Here is a 23,719-nt window from a genome sequence, read left to right as displayed (position 1 = left end):
TAAGTAGTCGAATTTGTTGAGATGGATGCCCGCATACTGGCTTGATAGTTCAGTGAGCAGGCAAATGAATGCCTCGTGTTAAAGATTTTATATAACGAAACAGATATGCAACACGATAGTGGAAGAATTCAGCTAATATATATTCTCTATATTCAGTATACCCTATTATGTCCATAGTACTGCTCATGTCTATAGGCAACGGTTACTACTTTCTATTAGATGGGTCGTCAGTGTGTTTGCCATTCTAAATTGTATAAAAAAATACCGGGGACTTGTATTATTTTATTCTTAAAAGAAAATAAATATTTAGCATGACTGTTTTTCATTAATAAATAAATAATAGACTTTGCATTATATGAGAAATATGTATGTAAACGAAGCAAGTATTTATATCCTTATAATATAGTTATATACATATATTTGCAAAGGTTTTTATACCTACTAAGTCTTGTATATCTTTTCTATGCAAAATGAAAGTCTAGATTACAACATAAATAAAGCATATATGCTCTATATATATTGGAAACATACTATTTAATATATTTGCTATGTACTGAAAATCTTTACCTTACTGTCAGTACCTATACAGGATCGGTACAGTGGTCCAAAAATGACTGCGTTTATCCATGAAAATAAGAATGACGGGAAATGTGCCCTTTCCTACATAAGCATAGTTTTATTATAAAGTGCCACAGGCGCGTCAGTTAGCTGTCAGAAGTTAAATTTCAATTTGGTTTACGAGTTCGACGTTTGTTTTATTACTTTTCTTCCGTATTTCTATATTAAGCTCAGAAAAAAATTAAGCACCTATTTTTTATTATTATTATTATATCAGCCAATAACTACTCACTGCTAAAAGTAGGCCTTCCCTATTGGGGTATTTTGTCAATAGTTGCCATGCTTGGCAGTCGGATTGGCGACCGCAGTTAGGCTTTTAGTGAAGTTTTAAGAGGGACACTGCGACCCATCCCTCGATTTAAAAGTTCCCTTAGTTGCTTCTTACGACACCCACGGGAAAAGCAGGGGCGGCCCATTTTATGCGGGGACCACACAGCATATATGTACTTAACATATATAAAATATTATTTAAAAAAAGATATTTTTTATAAACTTATCTATGGATATCTACTCAGAACAGAAGTCCACAATACCCACGGCTTTCAACCCAAAATTCAGACTGGCAAAAATACCCAAATTGATTATTTTCCGATGCGCCGATTTAGGTCAAAGGCAATGGAAGAGAATAGTTTAACCAGCTCTCATGCACGGAAGCGTGTGCTAAGCTATGCAAAATCAGGACTGTCGACGATTCTGTTTCCTAACATATATGTACTTATACGTTGAGTTAGTCTAGAGAAATTATCCTGAATAAACCGCTAAATGTGTACATTGACAATGTGATTAAAATTACATTATACTATATTTTTACAACCCTTTAACATTCCGCTATCGGGTATGGGACCACCTTCACAAAAGCTGGATATAGATTGCTATAATCCAGGCAGTTCAATATAGAGCTTTAGTTAAAGATTTATTACCGCTGCACTTAGGACTTCTACTTTGTTCACACAGTCGCATGCAACGACATTTTAGAACGTTTTATCTCAGGATGATTAGTAATATTTACCTGACATGCTTTATTCATGTAATGCAAAAGGAGAGTAAAGTAAAGAGAAGAAGAGACAACCCCACCACCAATTATATGAAGAACCAGGATCTAAAGATATGACGTAAACTAAACATATTAAGTAATTTAATATACATTACCATTTCCATAGGTTTGTGTGGAAAACGGTTTTGTAGACTTTTGTAAGAATTCCATCAGTGCCAACGATTTACAGTATCAAACAGAATTGAATATTATAATGTCTTATAGATATTAGAACATATTACCCCATAGTACCTGCTACCTCTAACTGATAATATTCGAAATATGTACACATGAATCTATATCTACATACAATATTAATGTAATGACATACACTTACGAACGTAATACCAAGCGCTGTTGCCATTATAATGAAGGTTACATTCGACTTGTCAGCATTGATCCTGACAGGAGGCGTTATCACCATCTTTTATGTTAATCGAGCGATAAAATAGCAATAGCAATATTTTCCTTACCAGAAAGAATAGTAATTTTTTTAGTAAAATTCTTTATTTTAACCACTAAATGAAAATTTGTGTAGTAAATTTTCTATATTTATGAAATTATTGTTCGACAGAAAAGCAGTTAAGAGATTTACTTAATGATACAAATTTAAATGAAAAATAAAATCCGTAGTCTATCTTGGTGGTGGTGTGGTTCGAGTATTCTGACACTTCCTTATGTTTGACTGGGAAAGAATGCTTTTGGCATTAAGTCCGCCACATACACATATATGTACTAATGAATAAGCAAATAAATAAATAGTCTACAGTAAAACAATAGAAACGTAGTGATAACGTACTAATGTTATATATACATTTTTCAATGTGAGTGATAATAACGAAACATCTCGAATCTTCCTAAATTATTTTTTAGTATTCGTACATTATTTTAATCATTAATACATTAATAAGGTATTATTAAGCAATTAAAAAATGAGTCGATTTGTGTAACAACGGGTAACCAGAAGAATTTGCATGTAAATTGGACAAATGGGTGTCTAGAGGGTCAATGTAAATCTAGAAAAGAAAATGGGCACTTATAACTTAATTAAGAAAAGTTTGGAAAACACTTTCGTTTCTTATTAAGGATTTTAATTATACCATACACTTCTTAATTAATCAATGAAACATTTTTTTTCATCTGAAAAAGAGCTTTCGTTTATATAGATAATTTCGATATTTCCTCTGATGTCCAAAATTACAGCTGTCATCAAAGCTTACAGGACGATAGTTGTATGTAGATACATATATTCGTACATCCAAAGTACGGCGCATGTAACAAGCTAAACAAGAATTTTAAAAATTTATATATGACTAGCGGCCCGTCTCGGCGTTGCACGGGTGGAGATTTTTAACATTTCTCTTCACTCTCTGCTCCTATCAATCGTAGCGTGATAAAAAGTATACTATAACCTACCCAGGAGTATGAAGAATATTTGTATCAAGTTTCATTAAAATCCGTCGAGTAGTTTTTGTTTCTATAATGAACATACAGACAGACAGACAAAAATTTTACTGATTGCATTTTTGGCATCAGTATCGATCACTAATCACCCCCTGATAGTTATTTTGAAAATATATTTCATATACAGAATTGACCTCTCTACAGATTTATTATAAGTATAGATTTAAGCCAGACTTCGACTTCAGGACCCTGGATTAAGAAAAACGCACAAGACCGTGATATATTGTATATTTAAATTTAAAATTAGCAATTCTGCATAAATTTTTATTTAACAATATAAAAAAAAAAACTGAATTTTCTAAGACAATATCAGTCGGGTCAACTAGATTAAGTAAGTCTTCGCATGATTTGTTGTATGGACGATATATATAAAACCGTTCAACGACCCATTAAAATATTCATGTAGAAATACCATATGAATGACATATATGAATTTAATATGGGCTGTGGGAACCGGGCCGAAAGGAATGTTTTAAGAAATAGGGAAACATTCATGTTTAATAAACAACTTTCGTCCCAATCTCACGATAGTGGGTTGCATCCATAATTTTACGATATCTAGTTAGTAGTCATAAAATTTCTCAGTATATTATGTTAATTAATAAAATATTTTATTCAGTAAAAATTCAAAATTTTGTTCCATAAAATAATAAAAACACCGCCTTCCTTCTTGGTAAAACCAGTTATAAACCGATTATGATAAAATTTTTAAACCAATGAAAATCAATCTGTAAGTTTATTCTACAAACTACAAATTACTACAAACATAAAAGACAACCGAATTAAGAAACTCCTCCTTTACTCAAGTCAGTTGAAAAATCAACTTAAATTCAATCTTGTATCCTGAAAATACATATATATCGATGTACAATCAGATGTTTTGTGGACGTTAATAATATGAATCTAGAAAGCAATATCGAGCAGTTTTTTTGCACTGTAAAAAAATTTTAAGTTCGTCATCACAAAATTAATATGATACTAAACTCGGTGTTATTTTGCATAGTCCACATGTCTGTCCGGAGTCTAGTATTAACCATTGGCGTCCAAACTACGAAACGGTTAACAGTAGGTTTCGAGCAGCGACCTAATAATTTTCTTGAAGATATCTCGTTTAAAGATGAAACACGTGTCGCAAAACGTGCGCGAAGAAAATGACAGTCGGAGGTCAATGGCTAATATAGAAAGTTGTGGAACTTCTGGTAGTATATATTGTCGTGGTCAATCTTCGAGTGATGCCAAACAAATACATACTAATGGTAGCGAAATTAAACAAAATAAATCTAATCAAATAACGAATGAAATTATTATAAAATCAACACGAGATTAAATCACATCTATTGTTAAAAGCATTATGACATTCAATTCAGAATTAGCAAACTGAGAATCTTCTTGGTTTACATTATTTAAAATAGTATTTTAAAAAAAACCGTTTAAACACATAAAGTGCTTTGAATTAAATATTTATAGTTGTTTAATTATAATAAGTAATACTTGTAATAATAAATTCTCTCATAGATAATATACCAACAAGGTAGAGATTCAGTAAATAAGGTAATAATGATTCGTCTTTGAGAAAGGAGGTAAATGAATAATGCAAAAGAACAAGCTGGGTATTAGCTCAAGCTTCTCAGATAGGTAATACGAAGGGGCTCACCGTTCTTGATGTTTTTTCCATTAATTTCTTAGTTCATTCAATAGCCTAGTTTTCTCCTAGAATAAACAAAAGAAATCTCTATCAGATTTCACAGGAATATGTTATTCAATAGGGCATAATAATGTGGTTTATTATATAATAATAATATATTATTAACAAAGCTTGGATTTTTCCTACCTTATAGAATTTGTTGTGTGTATAATCTGAAGATTAAAGTAACAAATATCCGAAGGAACGGTATAATGAAGTATCAGTAGAACAGCCCCATAGTTTAGGCGTAGATTATATAATACTATGTTTGCGTAACTAGTAACAGATCGGGAAAAAAGATTATCGAGTTTCGATTCCATATTAGCTAATGTAGTAGAGTCCCCATAATTTTAACGACTTCAAAATTGTTGCAAAATTTTTTTCTTATAAGTAATGCGGTATCGCATAACATACATAATATGATCGCATAACACGCATAAAATCATCAAATGCTGAATATAAACATGTATTAATGTAATAACATTAATACATGTTTATTTTCAGCATTTAATGATTTACGGAATGCAGTGATAATACTGCAAGTGCTTTACACACATTACAATTTATGATACATTGTAACCATATCCGTGAATCGTATTCTGTATCAACAAGCTCAGCCAAAGATAGAAAATTATTTAGAACTGACATTTGAAATGCAAATTAGGTAAAACTTTGTCAACAAAACTGGGCATGGATAATAGTGACACTACTTCGATATCTGCGTGCATATATTGGAAAGGTTCATCACCTATTTTGATATTACACATAATAGTCGGATATAATTTTTTATACCATATCTATATTAATTTCGATATATATTGGATAACCGATATTTAATATATATGATATTGGGCTAATATATAGATATTGTACCATATATTCTCCTTTCCTGCTTATAACGGGTGGGTTATTATAAGTGGTGTTTCTAAGTGGTGGTGGTGCGGCTTATAGCAAGAATCATCTAAAAACCAGTACTATGATTCTTGATAAAGGTTTTGCTTTGAGTATATATTATAGGTAGTTATTTTTTAATGTAGGAAAATAAATCTTTTACAGTATCAACTAGTTGATCGTATCGTCTTTGCTCCGTCTGTATTAATGAAGAAAATAAGACCAAATTTCCTTTTTTACAGACATTACATAAAGAAATAATATGACATTTAAATATTTCCTTACTGTCTTCAGTCTCACTTACTGCCTTTTTATATGGAGATTTTTAATCAAAATTTATCATTTTTATCTATGATTTATCAAACATTTTCTTTTATATAAACTTTGTTTTGGTAATCTAATTACCAAGACAAAGTTCAAACAAAATAAAAAAGAATTATCCAAATGGGTACCGCTGTTTTAAAGGGCTACTCTAATATACATCCGGTAATTGACTTTTATTAGTATATACTTTATTGTATATTTAAAAAATACATTATTACAGAATACCTTATATTTTATGTAAATTTATATTTTATATATATATATTTTTTTAATTTTAAGCGTTGTTTTTCTTTGTTGCTGAGTAGGTAGTATATTTGGACAATTGAGTTTTGTTGCTGAAATTGAGTTTTCCCTGTCTCATATCCAAAAGGATTTATTATCCTCTAAAATCCCTTTATGCCGAATTTCATTGAAATGGTACGAGTCCTTTTCAAGAAGGCAACTATATTTTATACGAATGCAATAAAAATAATGCTTATTTAATAATATTTTAATATGTTTATGTATGTAAAAATTGATACTTAAACAATATTTTTTTATAATTAATATTTTCCTATTTAATATTTTTTATATAAATTAATTATTTTTTTTAATTTTTATATAAATATAATAGTTAATATTTTTATTAGCTATTATATTTGTATATTATATATATAACTGTACATATTGCCAATTGTCCAAAGTACATTCCATAGTCTATACTGATATTACAAAGAGGAAAGACTTCATTTTTGTTTGGTTGTTTGTAATGAATAAATTCAAAAACTACACAAATAATTTTAAACATTCTTTCACTTATATAAATCTACATTACAGCGTGTGAAATGACCTATATGTTATTTTCCAAAATTTTATCTATCCAAGAGATGTCGGGTCGAATTACTAATTTTTAATAAAATTACTAAAAACAATTAAAATAGTGCCCGGATAATAAACATGTATATTTTTTCTCTGTAATAAATCAAACTACTTAAGGAAGTCAAGTATGCTTTGCTCTAATAAAAATAAAATCACTTTATAAAACATACGAGTAATATTAGATACGAAAAAAAAACTAAATAAAATCTTTAAGTTATGACAATTGACTAAATATCAGTACGGATGCTCAACCCTTGTTCTTTATTCTTGTAATCTGAATATGGAATTATAAAAAATATACATTAAATATGATATATAAAATAAAATCATAAAAACCGTGTGGTCCCGGTGTAGAATAGGCCACCCTTTCCTTTCCCGTGGGTGTCGTAAGAGGCGACTAAGGGAATTTAATAGTCGAGAGATGGGTAGCAGCATTCCTCTTAAAGCATTAAACCTGTGGTCGCCAACCTGCCTGCTGAGCATGGCAACTAATTGCAAAACCCCTCAAGAGGAAGGCAGTAATTGTTCAGCAGTGAACAATTAATGGCTGATATCATCATTACATAATAAATAGACATAAAAGTGTCGGGCGGTCTCATTTTGTTTTTATAATGTCATTTTCTCTGTTGGTATTGTTAAATTAAAAGTAATGTTGTTAGGTAACTGTTTAATTTTTTGGTAAATTTTATCTCATAAAAACAAACATTTTCATTCAGTCACAATATCATTGATATTATTCTAGAACAATCAGTATCTAGTGGTTTTGATTGCGAAAATACAAAAAAAAAAAATGGTTTTAATTAAATTCAAACGAGAAGGAAGCACTGTCACAGAAGAAGTGGCTTTCGCATTCTAAGAAAACAGTCATTATATCGTCGAAGATATAATACGATTTGGTTTCATTTGACTGTATTTAAAAAAATTAACACTAATTTTAATTTAATATTTCTATTATTTCAAAAATATTTAAATTGAAGGATAACTTTTTCTTATAGCTCTTTTGAAAAAGAATCTTAATTTCATGGTTAAAAACAGAAAGAACGAGGAAGCAATGAGGGAAAATAATCACGAGATTCCGTTTGTGTTTTGCATTGTACCGTGTAATCAGAGCATTAAATGAGAATGGACTCCTTGAGGAAAATTGTTATGAAACCGAACACGAAGTTCCTTTCCTATATTGAATAATCAAACATTTTAAATTTGCATTTGTTTAACGCTGGCAATGAACCGAGATTCTCTGTTTTATGTTTATTAATCCTTTAAGGGGAAGGGATTATATCTTATCAGGTTGACCTTCAGGCGGTCTTCTTAGAAATTATTTATTTATATGCTTTATATATACATATATTCACGTATAGTTTAGATATTACGTTATAGCAAAAATCTACATAGGCGGTATTTATCCCTTAAAAGAACTTCTTTCAGTCAACCTTAAGAACCCGAAGGGAGAAAACGTCTATAGGTCTAAACTATCGTGGTTACTTACTCTTGAATTCTTCGCGGTGGACTAACTGGCCTGACTGCATCTTTTTTTCTATTCTGGCACGACCCTATTGGCGCCTTGTCATTGTATACTATTATTATATGTTGATACGCCATTCCAATTCTAGCCATTAAAAAACCTATTATGCTTAATTGGCATAGGCGGAGATTATAATTTCTTAGTAATGAGAATTAGCAATCCTGTTCCTTGCAATAAAAGCAATCAGGTCGACATCCCTTTGGAAATCTTCGCGGTTAGTTCTTGGTCACTTCGTTACGGTGGGCTTTATTTTATCTATGCTGAGAGTTTGAATATTGTCACTTATCTACGTAAACTTTTACAGTACCGTTTTAAAAGTACAGTAATTTTTCAAAAGCATAAACGCGGTTGCCGAACCGCCTGCCAAATGTGGCAACTACTAGCAAAACACTTTAATAAGGGGAGGCCTATGTTCAGTATGTACAGTTAACGTCTTGTGATGATGATGAGTTTGGGGTTTTTTTTATAAGAAGTTAAAGAAAAAAAGCTTGATAGTGCCCTAAAAACTATTGGCATTAAAGGCAATCCCCTTATACGAGTGGTAATGATAAAAATATTATTTAATATTATACACACCATTCCAATTATATTATGAAACGTTTAGATTTAATGATAATGTCATAGAAATACATTAGGAAAAATGAAAAGAAAAGAAACAATAAAAAGAGAATTACTCTAAGCAAGTAAGGGAAAAATTATGACTTAAGTATGGCATAAGCTTCTTTTTGCCAAACTTTCTCCTTAATGGCAAAAAAATCTATATTTAATCATCTAGGAGTAATATAAAATGTAATAATCTGTTCTCAAGTTTTTTTCTCTACTAAGTCGTAAAAAAAATCTTTTTTTCTAATAAAGCGGGTAAATATACTTAACAATATGTTACTTTGTTATATCTGAAGAGAGCAGTCTAGCTAGAAAATAATTACGCGGTAGTCTCAAGTATTTTGCTTAGCAGAAGTTAATTAGTTCGGGTAGCAGCTGCGACGGAGAGCTTAAGGTATTTATATTGATACTTAGTTCTAGAGATGTATTGACAGTGACAAAGGATTTCAAACCCGGTTACAAGTAACATTTTCTTACTTAAGTAAACTTTTTAATTAAATGTTTGCATATATATTTTAATTAAAATGGAGACGTTAATTTGTACCTAATTTTAAAATAAGCAGACACGTATGTACTTTTATAAGAGCGTCGTCTTTTAGTGGTTATACTTTGCTGATTTATAAACCTAAAAAATCACACATTTGAGCTATCGGAAGCCAAAACATTATATTTTAATTTAATATTTTGTCTATCTCTCCGATTAAAGCAAAGATTTTAATCAACCAATTTAATATGAAAAACTTTGGTAGATTTACTGAGAAATAAAGTCTCCAAATCCGATGTAGGTATATAATAACTGTCCCAATAAGCATTCATACAGGTAACAGCAACAGGCAATAAATGCGTGTACATTCATCAACTGTAGCTGTTATGATGAATACACTACAAAATAATACCTGGATAAATTCATTTGTTGTGAGCAAATAAAATTAATTTAAACAAGTTCATTAAACCCTCTTGGGATAAATGTTATGTTCTATGTTGAGTCATAATTGAGTGGTAGTTAAATATAGAAATCGCGTTATTTCTCGACTATTCCCTTCAAAATGCGGAGCAAAATGTGTTCATATTTACAATTTAATTCTTTTTTCAACGTTGTAATATAAAATTTTGTCATCCGTCAGGAACAGAGAGCTCATCAGTAATAGCTATCAGTCATAATGCCGAAATTCAATATTTTTTCATTTGAAACATAAGATTTGTGGTGATTTCGTGGAATAAATATCGATCACGAAACATCATCGTCAGACGTATTTATTCATTCATATATATTAAAAATATAGATTATGAAAAATTAAATAAATATGAAATTAGTATATTATTTTTTGTATCTTGTGAAATGTGGGTACGATACTCTTACTGTATATTATTGTAATCCATTGAAAATAGCTACTACATGTCGGTGTATATATATTTTAGGAGCTTAAAATATTCAATCGACCGTTTAATCATTTAACGTTTATTCAACGGAATTTAATTCTGACACAAATAAATATTCGTTTCCAGCACAAAACTGGAATATGCGTAAATCGTCGGGGACATAAACTCAGAGCCCGAATGCGAACTTAAATATTTGTGGTTTATACAAACTTTTCAATGGAATTGACTGTATTATTCTTTCAATTTTGCGCAAAAGTGGTTTGATAATCTCACAATGTTAGTTATATTTATAAGTTAGCAAAATATTCATATTATGAATGTTAGAATTTGTGTTTTTATATTTATTTATTTATTTTAAAAAACCAACAGCTGTTTACAAATAAAATTAACAAACATTTTATAACAAAATAGTATGGCCAATAACAGGTTTTTCTAAATTAATTTCGTAGGTTATGTAGTTGACAATTGTTAAAGGAAATGCAGAAAAAATAAACAAATCAAATAGGTAGGCAAACGTTGAAGTCACAATAATATTTTTACACATACGCAACAGATATATACATTCAATAATAAATATATACATATGCACCAATACACAAATATACGCATACATATACAACACATACATACATATACACATACATACATACATATACGTATACACGTACATACATACACAAACACACACATATACTCACACTAAATAGCAACCACAAGTTAAATCAGCTCAAAAAAGAAAAGTTATATTAAGTTTATGTGACGTAACGTTACGTTTAAAAAATATGCAGAAAAGCTCAATAATATATCAAAAGCATGTCATTTGCTTACAATTTGAATAACCCCTTTTCTATAGGCTGTTTTTGTACAATTGAATATATCTATTAGACCATATGTGGGACGATTCTAAAATTTTTACTAATAGTATACTCACTGTACTAACTGTTTACTGCCGCTTTGCCCATGTAATCTAGAATATAAGTCATTATTAAATAAAATGAATTAATAATCAAAAAGACATTTTCCTCTTTATCTCGTAAGAGGTCTAAAATAGCGACAGATTGTTTATCTTTGCTAACAAAATATATTCTACGTATCACCCAAACAAGCAGTCTAGACTTTTTTCCTCTTAGCCTTATCGTAAAATCTTATATTCCATACGAAACATAAAGTAGCTGGCTACGATTTCGATTTGCCGGCATCTGATGTTCTCGAACTTTGTTGATACTGCCAACAAATAGGTTATTGGAGTTTATATAGATACTGCGAAAACGAAATTTAGTTCGTTATAAAATTTTTGATGCTCATGTAGTATATTTTTAAACACCGTCATAAAATTGGAGGTTGTTAATTTAACTTTATTTTTGATAAACATCAAAAATTGGCGATATTTTATGTATATGTTACACACGTAGGCAAGAATGAAATTACTATACTTCGAGAAAATATCTTTTTTAATGTTTTTGCACAAAAAAAATTGCACTTGTAATTAATTTAAATTTTATTTTATAACGCCCGCGCACACACATTATCTACTCCCTTCCTTTTCTGTGGATTTCGTAAGAGTCTACTGAGGGAACTTAATGGTTGAGGGATAAGCAGCAGCGTTCCTATTGAAACAGCACAAAGCCTAACTGTGGCTGCTAACTCGTCTGCCAAGCATGCCAACTACTGACAATATCCTCCAATGGCAAAGCAATGCTTTGCATATTTTTTCTATTAGTATGAAACACTTTGGTCATAAAAAGTTCAACAATTTTTGCAACTTTTATGCAGTTTATTTTTCGGCTTTGTTGATTTTTTATGTCCCTTATGTAAAATTTTGCCAGAGTAAAACATTGTAAAAGTACCGTCTGCACGGATATCTCTGAGTCACTTGGGTTTTCTCCGTCAGGTAGCTATTCTATATATATATATATATATATATATATATTCATTACTGTAGGCGAGGATGATTTTTCATCAGGTGGCTTTCTAAAAACTTTTATTAATAATAATTAATATTTTTAACTGCAACTTTGTCCGCGTGACTGGAATATATACACTATATTTATAAGTAAAGATTTGCTATATAGGTATATACAATATAAGTTAATAGACCCGTGATAACCACATGAAAAGACTAAACTTTCGTTAAAGAACTTCCAAAACGATTTAAAAGGCATAAGAACAATAAATATCTTAGCAGCAAGAACGAGCGAGGGTACGACAGCGTCCGAAAAGTTACGTCACTCGAAGATATATCGGAGGTACATTGAATAAAATGTACGATCGTTGGAAGGGTTGAAGCAAACCCTTTATTATCATGTTGGGACTGATGTCGTCCGATAAGAGAACGGACCGTCCGCATTAAGCGGGCACCTAGGACATTTGCTAGGTGACTTTTTGTACAGTTTTTGCCTGTATAATAATGTAGATGATAATCTGGTTTTTGTTTGTACTCCAAAAAGTGGATTTCGGTTAAAAGATAGATGATTGAGGCTGTGGGTTTTATCGTTTTTCTATTACCAAGAGCCAAATTTAAGGGAAAGCCACTATTAGTATAAAAACTTAAGCGTTTTCAAGTACATGTACATAGGTATGTAGCTATTGCGCAATTAAAAAAGTCCTAATTAATTATGGGACCTGCCTTCCTTTTTTTTCTATTTCGTAAAATGGAACATGGACCTCTTAGAAACATTATTTTTTAAACATCAGCTTGTATTGAGTATATATTGAGTACACATACTGTACATTATGATATTATTTAAAACTTTTATCAGGAAAAATATGTATATTGATAAAACGATATGTTAATACCAAAAATATCCATAATTAATACCATTTTTAAATTAGTTCCTAAGGCAACTTTGACGAAGACAAGTGTAAGAATTAAATTATACAAAATAAATTCACTTTGTAGGTAATATTTTTTAAACACTTTAATCTTTGTATAATATTTTTGTGCCAAAAATATTTCTAAACAGCAAAGGTAATTTAATCTTCTTAATTTCATAATTTGTGTGTTTTATTTATAATTAATACTGAATGAGTATTATTGTTTAATTTTTATTTTATTTCGTACATCGACTATTTATTCGGAACTTGTGACTTCATATTCAGATTCTATGGCGATGTGACAATAAAGGCAGTCGTGAATATTAAATGGTTTATTAATAAAATGTCTAAACATAATATATTGTGATAACAAGTGCTAATAACTAAGAGAAAGTGAGTGTAAAGAAGTTATGGTGCAATAAAACGCGACTGTGGGCGATGCCGAAGTACCGGATATTGTCATGGCGTTATTGGATTCTATTCCTTTTCACTGCTATAAAACAAGGTAAGTGATAGATATTATTATTTTTTTATTCTTAAGGACAAAAAATTCTATGAAGACTATAGAGGTATATACTTGAAATATTTTTTTATGATACTTACATAGAATGGCAAACAAGCAGACGGCTCATCTGATGAAAAGTGGTAACGATCGTCATTTATCATATAATGGTTTTGTTTTGTTTTTTTATCCATATATTATTTCAGAATAATGAGCAGGATTTGATTAGTTAGTTTGATTAGTTGATATTTAGATATAATTATAAAGAATTCATGCCAGTAGAAATTCTACAACTGAAGATTAGCGCGATATGTTTGTTTAAAATTTCCGAATGAAATAATTTTCAACAAGATACTTCAAGACACTTATATATACAATAATAACGGAAATTTTATAAATTTATTATGTTTGTCATATTTAAATAAGTTTTATACTTGAGATTTAAAAACACTAATGACAGTTCGTTCATAAACGTTATTTATAAACTAAATTAACTACTCTAAGTATCACAAATTGTTTCTTTGCTAAATAAACAAAATATAGAAACATAATTAAGATCACACTAGAAAATTTTACTATACTTATTTATTATAGACATAAATAACACAAGTTCCCTAAAAACAAAATAAGATACTAATATAAACGATCTATATTAATATTTTAAGCTCAACAAGTTTCACGCTAAAAGTGGAAACTATTAATATTACTTTGTCGTTCGTTCATAAATATAAGCTCGTCTATCTATAGGCATAGTCTTTAAACTGGATGTTCTAAAAAGAAAATCGTTCCGCCTATAATAAACAAGAACCCTCTGACCTTCTATTGTAACATATCGTACTATGAATAGGACAAAATGTCGGCAATTTATAGCATCGTGTCAGATGCATCGCAACCATTGACCGCGGGCAATATCGCATGGCCCCAATCGTACGTTTGTGACATAGAAATAGAATGTTACGTATCATTTAATACGGGTACAATTTTGTTGGATCATAATTGAAAACCTATTTGGCAAAATATAATAATGATGAATTATAGAATCTAAGTGAAATTGCAGGATAAGGATGTATAAATCCATCATCATCATATCACTCATTACCCTAATTGGGGGGTTTTACTAGTAGTTGCCACGCTTGGCAGGCGGGTTGGAAACCGCAGTTAGGCTTTTTGGTAATGTTTTAAGAGGGACACTGCTGCCCATCCTCCAACTATTAAGTCCCTTAGTCGCCTCTTACGACACCCGCGGGAAAAATATTTGTAAGGTAAAATCCATCACCATATCAGCCGTTAACCCCTTATGGCCTATAATCACTGCAGAATTCTTTAACCTTAATCCTTTGAATTTGAACTGCCGCGCATCCCTCGATCATTAAGTTCCCTTACTCGCTTCTTACAACCCCCATGAGAAAGGAAGGGATGGTCTATTCTATGCCGGAATCACACGGCAATACTATAATAATACCATAGTCCTCTGGAAGAGCAATACATTAGGCAATGGTAATACATTATATAACATAGTATATTTTATGATTCCCACTGTTCTGTACATATCTATAGGTGATGGGTACCATTTTCTTTAGGTGCGCCATCAGCTTGTATATTGAAACCACGATATTTAATATATTTATAAGTATCTTTTGGTACGAAATTACCATGAATTGAAAATAAATTGTATTCTTCTTAATTTTTTATTTATCTAGTGACATATTTTTTTTTACATTACTAATAATACTTGTACTTTAAATGTAAATTTCAAAATTAAAGCAACTAGGTTTCATCTTGTAAATATGAGGTGATACCTATTAATAAAATTACAAACAATGTACCGTAAATGTCCAGGAACTTTAAGAGAAATAATAAACTTTCGAAGCGGTGTTTACTAAGCTAAAGTACTAAGTTTTTTTTTAACCTTGCTAGAAAGTCGCCTAAAACATTTCACGGATAGAAAACAATGTAAAGGACAATTCTTACTTACATTATTTTTTATTAGTACATTATTATCCTACTTGTTCATGCGCTGAAGAGATAAAAATACAATGCGTCATCACTTCTTATTATTCTCAGAATACCGTAATAAGCTAAGGGAACAAAATACAATATAAACCAGTGCAGAAAAAGAAAAATTCGAAATAAAACCTCAAGACATCTGGCCAGCGCAATTTAATCTTAAGTTAATATCCCCTTCTTAGAAGGATGTACCCGTGCCTTTTGGAAAGTATTATTGGATTGATAGGATACTATCTATCACGGAAGGTATTCATAGAAGTATTCTAAAAAGGATAATTTTGAAAGTCCTCGGATAAAGTAGATACAAAAAGTATATATTTGTTATTGTGGATTGTTTTAAATATTGTAAAATGAAATAGTAGTAATCATTGTGTGATGTTTTAATTTATTATATATAAAAAAAGATAAAAAAAATTATGTATCACTATTTATATAAAATAAAATTATATTTGCCTTAAATAGATTATCATAATAATTATAAATGTTCATGTATGAACGAGTTATTAACACATAAGTTACATAATAGTCGCAGCGATTACTCTATTTCTACCTTATTTAATAACTTAATTCAAAGTTCTTCAAATGTTGTCTTCAAACGTTGCAAAGATTGATAGATTGATCTTCAGTCTTGTCGCCACATATGGTAAATTACATCATAACATTAATATTAAATTTATTCTACAATTAACTAGGATATTGTGTGTTTATTTGCACAAGAAACATCCCATCTTCAATGTAGAGTATCCATAAACTATTTTTAAGTCCTTTTTAATAGGTACTTAAGAAAAAAGACAAAAACAGACACATCAATCGTGATGAAAATCACCGAATAGTGACGAAATGTTTCGTAGTTATATCAAAAACATTTTAACTTGAATCGCAAAATCGTGTGCCTATAAAAAAAAATATTTTTAAACAACAGATATTATATAGAAAAAGAACGGTAGTTTGTCATAAATTTAAAACGAGACTAATACAATAGAAAATATTGTTATCTGCATAAAAAAGTGTTAAAAATCACACGTAATATCAATAAACTGAATACTTCCTCCATTAGAAAATCTCTAAAAAATTAGATCTTATTATCCCAAGAAACTTATTTAGCTAAAAGGACTCTACAAAAAACATTCCAAATTTTAAAACTAAGTACCTTAAAAATAAATGTTACGCCTTAAAAATAGGTCACTCATATAATAATTAGGTCAATGTAACCCAGAACACATATTCCACTGCAGACACAATTAGACCTGAAGCGTGGCGTTAAATTATTGTAAGGTTACAATGAATCGGCGACATGGTTTTGCTTTTATACAAATTGAACAAAATATTCGGGTCAAATGGCACACGCTCCAAGGAATTGTTATTTATGGACCGAAATCTCACTAAACTTACAAAGACGCTCGTAAATCCGATCTTAAGAAGGTACCTGCTTCAACTGATAACGAATAAATATTGACTACCATATAGGGAATATTAAAATATTCATACACGAATAAGGGAAAGTTATTCGCCAACTAAAATAGGATGGTATAAATAAATAAAACGATTAAACATTGATAAATAAATTTACATATTACTCCAAAGGTAATTTATTTACTTGATATGCAAAAAGTATATTTATGTTACAACTTTTATTTAAAATGTACCGTAATAATGTGAAATTGCCTTTACCGTGACGGGTTTCTTTCATCCCATAACTTTGGAATCTTCGAATTTAACGTGAAAAAGAACTCAGTAAGCCGGCATAGTATGACCAATCAATCTTTTTAGTTGGTCGCATTTATGAAACGTGTTGTCTATGTGTGGTGCGGTCACATGTGCTGTAATAAAAAAACAAAGGAAAACAATAGACTTAATTATCACAACATTAACAGGCGACCAATATAATCAATTTGCCGTGTGGTCCCGATATAGAATAAGCCACCCCTTTCTTTTTTCGCCTGTAAAGCATGGCAACTATCGGCAAAACTCCCAAGAGGGAGGTTTATGTTCAGCAGTGGACAGTTTAAGGTTTTAATATTATAGCTATATAAAATGCAAGTGAATTATTTACAAACATTTCCGAATTGTAATTTAAACAATAATTCCTTTAAACAATAATTTATCTCTGAAACTTTGCAGTTAATAATAATGAATCCATTATAAATTCTCAACATATTTATCTTATGATTAATGTATTGGGGTATTTGTAAATCAATTTTTACACAGAACAATATTTAAAATTGTTCAATTTTATTTGAAATTTGATCAGGTATGTACAATCATTGCCAGACTGGAGTAAACTGCATCATTAACATAATGCCAAAATTAGAAAACTAATATCTTTCACTCACTGATTCAATCCCTGGTTAAAATGGTCTCAAGATCTTAAGCACAATCTTATAGGTTTAGCTGGAACGTTTTCTTTTAATCACAGATCACTTTAAACGATAGCACATTCATTGTCTGGGCAACTGACGTGCACAGGGGATCGTATCTTCCGGGCGTCTTTTATGTCACCCTCGAATAGGGTTGTTGGTAGCAAGTTTGTCTAAGTTTCGGATGAAAGATGTAAAGATACCGGGACAAGTTACCATGAATGCTTTAACAACTCTAGTAGTGTTTCCATTGTCGCTTTGTAACGGACCATAAATTTTATTAAATGTAAATTTTGAAAGTTAACCTAACGCAATGCGTACATGTAAGTACGGTCTTTTACACGTGAATTAGAATTTAGTAACAGGGTTTTTTATGGATGATGATCTATTATCATTTTTCTAATAATACACTCTATTATGCTAATGATGTACAATGGGCCACCAGTGAGGTATAAAATAATGAAGATTCTAAATATTCACGATTAGTGCCAATTCTAAATTTATGTGTTTGATGTCAATTCAATTGTTAACAATATTTCTTATTGTTAACAATAGTGATTAAACTAGTGTTAGTCTTATATTAATGTTGTAACGACTGAAATTACCATTTTCCTTCAGGCACAAAATAACTGAAACTAGAATTTACTAAATTCTATTTTTAATCTATAACTAAGTATTCATTTTATTACATCATTCTGCAAGAAAAAACTAACCTATTTTTTTAGAATCAATCTGCGTGTGCTATAAATAATAAAATTGGATCTTAAATTATTTTTTCTCTTATAAATATTGCCAGTAAAAACATTCCAGAAATAACAATGACTTAACGTAGATTTATATCCCCAGCAACTTATGGGAGGCCAGGGAAAAAGCTCCATAATCTTCAATGGGTATAAGAGGTCGTATATTGTAAGAGTGTCAACCGCTTCTTAGGTTATTGCTGTATTTACGTGGAGGGTACGGTATTTAAATAGCGGTGCTCGAACGCTGCATGCCCAGTTATTTTATTAATGTAATTTATAGATAGGCAACTTATATTAAATTTTCTTGCAAGTAAGTGAAAATATCGTTCAGGTCTGATCAGGGCAAAAAATTTATATTTCTGTCAGCTTTTAAACTATTCTGTCGATGTTTACGTTAATGTACCTACGTATGAGAAAATAAAATGCCGGACGATGCAGTCTAGTTTTACTTCAAACAAGCACTAAGGATATAGTAATTAACAATTGATTAATTAAGCTGAAGAGTTGGTATTTGGTCTTGTTTTATTACCATTTTATTCTTTATACAAATATTTAACAACATTTGGCTAATAAATAGCGTGTTTAATAGAATTAGAATTTCTAATTATAATTACCTAACTAATTCATAGGTTATACAATTTAGGATAGTTAATTATTATTTTAAAATTTTCTGTTCTATGATTAAAAATACCAACTCTCATTCAGTATCTCATTAATATTTTATTTACCTAATTTTTAAATTGTCATTAAGAATTTTATTATATAAAAATACGTTTGCGCAGTGCTGAAATCTGCTGCCTTATAACTTCTCATAGCTCTTAGTTTCACTCATAATCCTTTTCTGTGCACGCCGTACGACTATGGAACTCACTCTGCGATCGGTCATAAACCACCTTCAAAAATCTAATAAAATCCCACTACCTATCATTATAAATTGTTTTTGTGTATGAAATAATTTATGTAACATGTACTGTTTATATGTATGTAACCAGAGGAGACTGCACAAAAGTCGTTTGCTTCCTTTGTTCCATTAGTGTTTCTACCATGAAGTAGTTGTTTGCATAGCTGTGTTTTCGTTTGAAGGGTGGAATATGACAGTAAATTTACAGCGTACAGAGGAATAACACCTCAGGAATGGCAACGCATGGGGGTATCATACATCATCATAAAAAAGTATACTCTGTTTTGTACTGGTACTGCTCATGCCTAGAGGCGATAGTTACCACCTTCCATCAGGTGGGCCATCAGTTTGTTTGCCATTCTAAGTTGCATAAAAAAAATGTATGGTTATGAATAGAATAGAATAGAATAGAATAGAAATCATTTATTCAAATAAACTTACATTGAAGCACTTTTGAAAAGTCATTACATTTTTTTTAATTTACCGCTCGTTCGGAAAGCTGTCTCATCACAAGAAGAACGAGCAAGAAACTTGCGTGATGCTCTTTTAAATAATTTTATTATTATTTTACATTTTTAAGTTTAATTGTGTGAATACAAACCACCAATTAGCACTAATTCAATTAAATACTCAAAAAGAAAAAAAAAATTGAATACATAACCAACTGGTTAAACAATTAATAAGAGGAAATCAGTCATAGTGATTAGAGCAGACCAGTCCCTACAAGCAGCACCCGTTCACGAGTATGACGGATGAGCCAGCCATCACTGCGCTCGACCATATTTTAGGGAGCCCAATGACCCGGCCCACCACGCCGCCACAAGTCTGGACATTTTAGTGAGCATGACTACTCAAAACACTAGACCACGTCAAAGCTACTCACAATTGCCATCTGATAGTTATAGTATTCACATTTTACATAAGAATGCATGCGGCAATTAATACAAAAAACCGCTACGCTTTCATATTTCTAAAATTAATCAATTAAATCAAGAAAGCAATGAGAAAAAAAAATTATAACGTTGTATGCTAATAAACTAATTATTTACTTGATATGTTGTCATCTATGAATTCGTCTATCCTGTAATAGGCTTTCTTACATAAAAATTGTTTAATATAAGATTTGAATTGCCTCTCTGTCAGATTTAATGCAGATTCCGGCAGTTTATTATAAAATCTTATGCAATTACCATAGAATGAATTACTGATTTTGTGCAGACGGCATTTAGGTAAAATAAGCTTATTTATATTGCGTAAGTTTCTACTTGTACAGTCTTTGAGTTTTTTAAAACTCGCTAAGTTCTTCCGTGTATACATAATATTTTCATAAATGTATTGTGAAGTAACTGTGAGGATATTTGAGTCTTTAAAGCACTGACGTAATGACTCTCTTGAACCCATACCATAAATAGAACGTATGGCTCTCTTTTGTAAAACAAATATAGTATTTATATCGGCTGCTTTACCCCACAGCAGTATGCCATAAGACATTATGCTATGGAAATAACTAAAATATACAAGTTTAGCCGTCGCCACGTCTGTTAATTGCCTAATTCTTCTAATTGCATATGCAGCAGAACTGAGTCTACTGGCCAATTTTGAAATATGGGGCCCCCATTGTAATTTCGAGTCCACTGTTATACCTAAAAAAACTGTATCATTAACAAAATTTACTATTTCGTCATTAAGCAATAACTGTGTATTTATTAGTCTTACATTAGGAAGTGTAAATTTTATACACTTTGTTTTGCTGGAATTTAATAATAGGTTATTACATGTAAACCAATTTAATATTGCAGACATAGCACAATTTACATCGTCTAATTGATTACTTTGACGTCCAATTTTAAACACTAACGAAGTATCATCCGCAAACAGCACTATATCTGCAATTTTCTCTACCATAAAGGGAAGGTCATTTATGTAGATTAAAAAGAGAAAGGGGCCTAAGATTGACCCTTGTGGAACGCCCATCTTAATATTAGCTCCCTTAGATTTTACACCGTCAATATCTACAGTTTGAACCCTATCCTCTAAATAAGTTCTCATTAATTTTAGATCATTATCTCTTATACCATAATGTTCGAGCTTGTACAAAAGCGTTTTATGATCCACACAATCAAATGCCTTTGATAGGTCACAAAAAACTCCGAGTGCATCCTGTGACCTCTCCCAAGATTCGAAAATATGTGTCATTAGCGCAACACCTGCGTCAGTGGTAGACTTGCCGGCGGTGAAACCATATTGCTGACTGTGAAGCAGTCCGTTAACCCTGAAGTGATGTAACATTTGATTTAACATTATCTTTTCAAACACCTTACTTAGAACTGGCAAAATAGATATAGGTCTATAGTTCCCTGGCTCAAATTTATCTCCTGATTTAAATAGTGGGATTAATTTGCTAAATTTTAAATGTGGAAAAACGCCATTATCAATACATTTATTAAAAATAGTGGCTAGATATGGAGCAACAATATCTATGAAAGAACTAACTACTTTTACAGACATGCCCCAAAGGTCTTCCGTAATTTTTAAATTTAGCTGTTTGAATATTTTTATGATATGAAAGGGGCTAACATGTGAAAATTTAAATCTTAAAGAACAACAACCGATATTAGTCTCTAGTAATTTTTATAGTATGCATGTAATTATCGCATATTTTATTAACATGAGCGTTTTTTTATTACATACAAATCTTGCGCCAAACAGCTACTGTGTTTTTCTTTTCTCTTTTACTAAGTTTGTTTTAAAGAGATTGCTTTAACAATAAAATCGCCTTTTGTACTTGAAGTGTAATATACTTATAAATTTGTATTATTCTTAATAGGTGCAATAAAAAGTAAATAAATAAAATAAAAACACAAAATTTGGTATATTCCATTATTATTGTATAAAGCGACAATTAAATAAGCGATATTCACGGTTATGCGTATTTAAATTAGGATACAATATATTATTTCTTATGCTACAATATAGTCTTTTACCAGAGGGAGACTTTAAACAAAAGTCGATTGCTTGGATACCTCTGTCCCATTCGTGTTTCAACCGTGAAGCAGTTGTGTTTGCATGACTGTGTTTCGGTTTGAAGGGTGGGATATGACATGAATTTACTGGATACAGAGGAATAACACCTGAGTCTTTAGGAATGGCAACGCATAGGGGGTATCATGGGCGAAACAGTATACTCTGTTATGTCCATGGTACTGCTCATGTCTATAGGCGACGATTACCACTTTCCATCAGTGGACCATCAGCTTGTTTGCCATTCTATGTTGTATAAAAAAAAAGTATATTTGTATTTTGTGTAGAAAAGTCCAGCTGTTTAAGTGTTATTGTGTAACAAGCGATTAAACATCCAAATATGTTTAGTAACTTTAGGATTTAAATGTTTGTAAAGTTTCAGTATATATACAAATGTAAATCAAAATGGATTCGTAGGTACCAAAAATTTTATTACAGTTTAAAATTGAAAATCAAGATGGCGTGCAGTAAATTGCCAGTTTTGAAAAGCGATAAATTTCGTCCCTTTCAGAACAGCACAATTCAGCACGTTTGATGCAGTGCTTGGCGATATTTGATTTAAATATTTTGCTATTGTTCGTGATAAATGTCGTTTAATAAAAGAATGTTAGAAATTAAATTGTGCATATAAAATCTTATTATGCTTATGAATATGAAATATTATATATATATATATATATATATATATATATATATATATATATATATATATATATATATATATATATATATATATATATATATATATATATATATATATATATATATATATATATATATATATATATATATATATATATATATATATATATATATATATATATATATTACTAAGTTTGTCACTTCTTAGTATTTTATCCTTTAAACCGATCATGATGAAATTTGTATTTAGGATGGGGCAATACATATATTACTATATGGTAATGAGATTAGGAATAATTTTCAATTCTAATTATATTAGTTATTACACACACACATATATATGCACAGATGTATG

At 30.4% G+C, this 23,719-nt stretch overlaps 1 protein-coding gene across 3 annotated transcripts in view; it reads left to right on the top strand.

Moving 5' to 3' along the window:
* Nucleotides 1–23,719, top strand: part of LOC113512628 (uncharacterized) — a 59,229-nt gene that overhangs the window by 19,731 nt on the left and 15,779 nt on the right. For all 3 annotated transcript variants that reach the window (XM_031914905.2, XM_031914904.2, XM_026896533.3), the window contains exon 2: nt 13,477–13,696. In XM_031914905.2, the coding sequence (XP_031770765.2) occupies nt 13,630–13,696 (67 nt within the window). In that variant the 5' untranslated portion in view covers nt 13,477–13,629. The remainder of the gene's footprint in view (nt 1–13,476; nt 13,697–23,719) is intronic.

Source organism: Galleria mellonella, unplaced genomic scaffold (assembly GCF_026898425.1).
Source record: "Galleria mellonella isolate WM207_F2 unplaced genomic scaffold, CSIRO_AGI_GalMel_v1 utg537, whole genome shotgun sequence".
NCBI lineage: Eukaryota > Metazoa > Arthropoda > Insecta > Lepidoptera > Pyralidae > Galleria > Galleria mellonella.
This window is presented reverse-complemented; position numbering and strand designations above follow the sequence as displayed.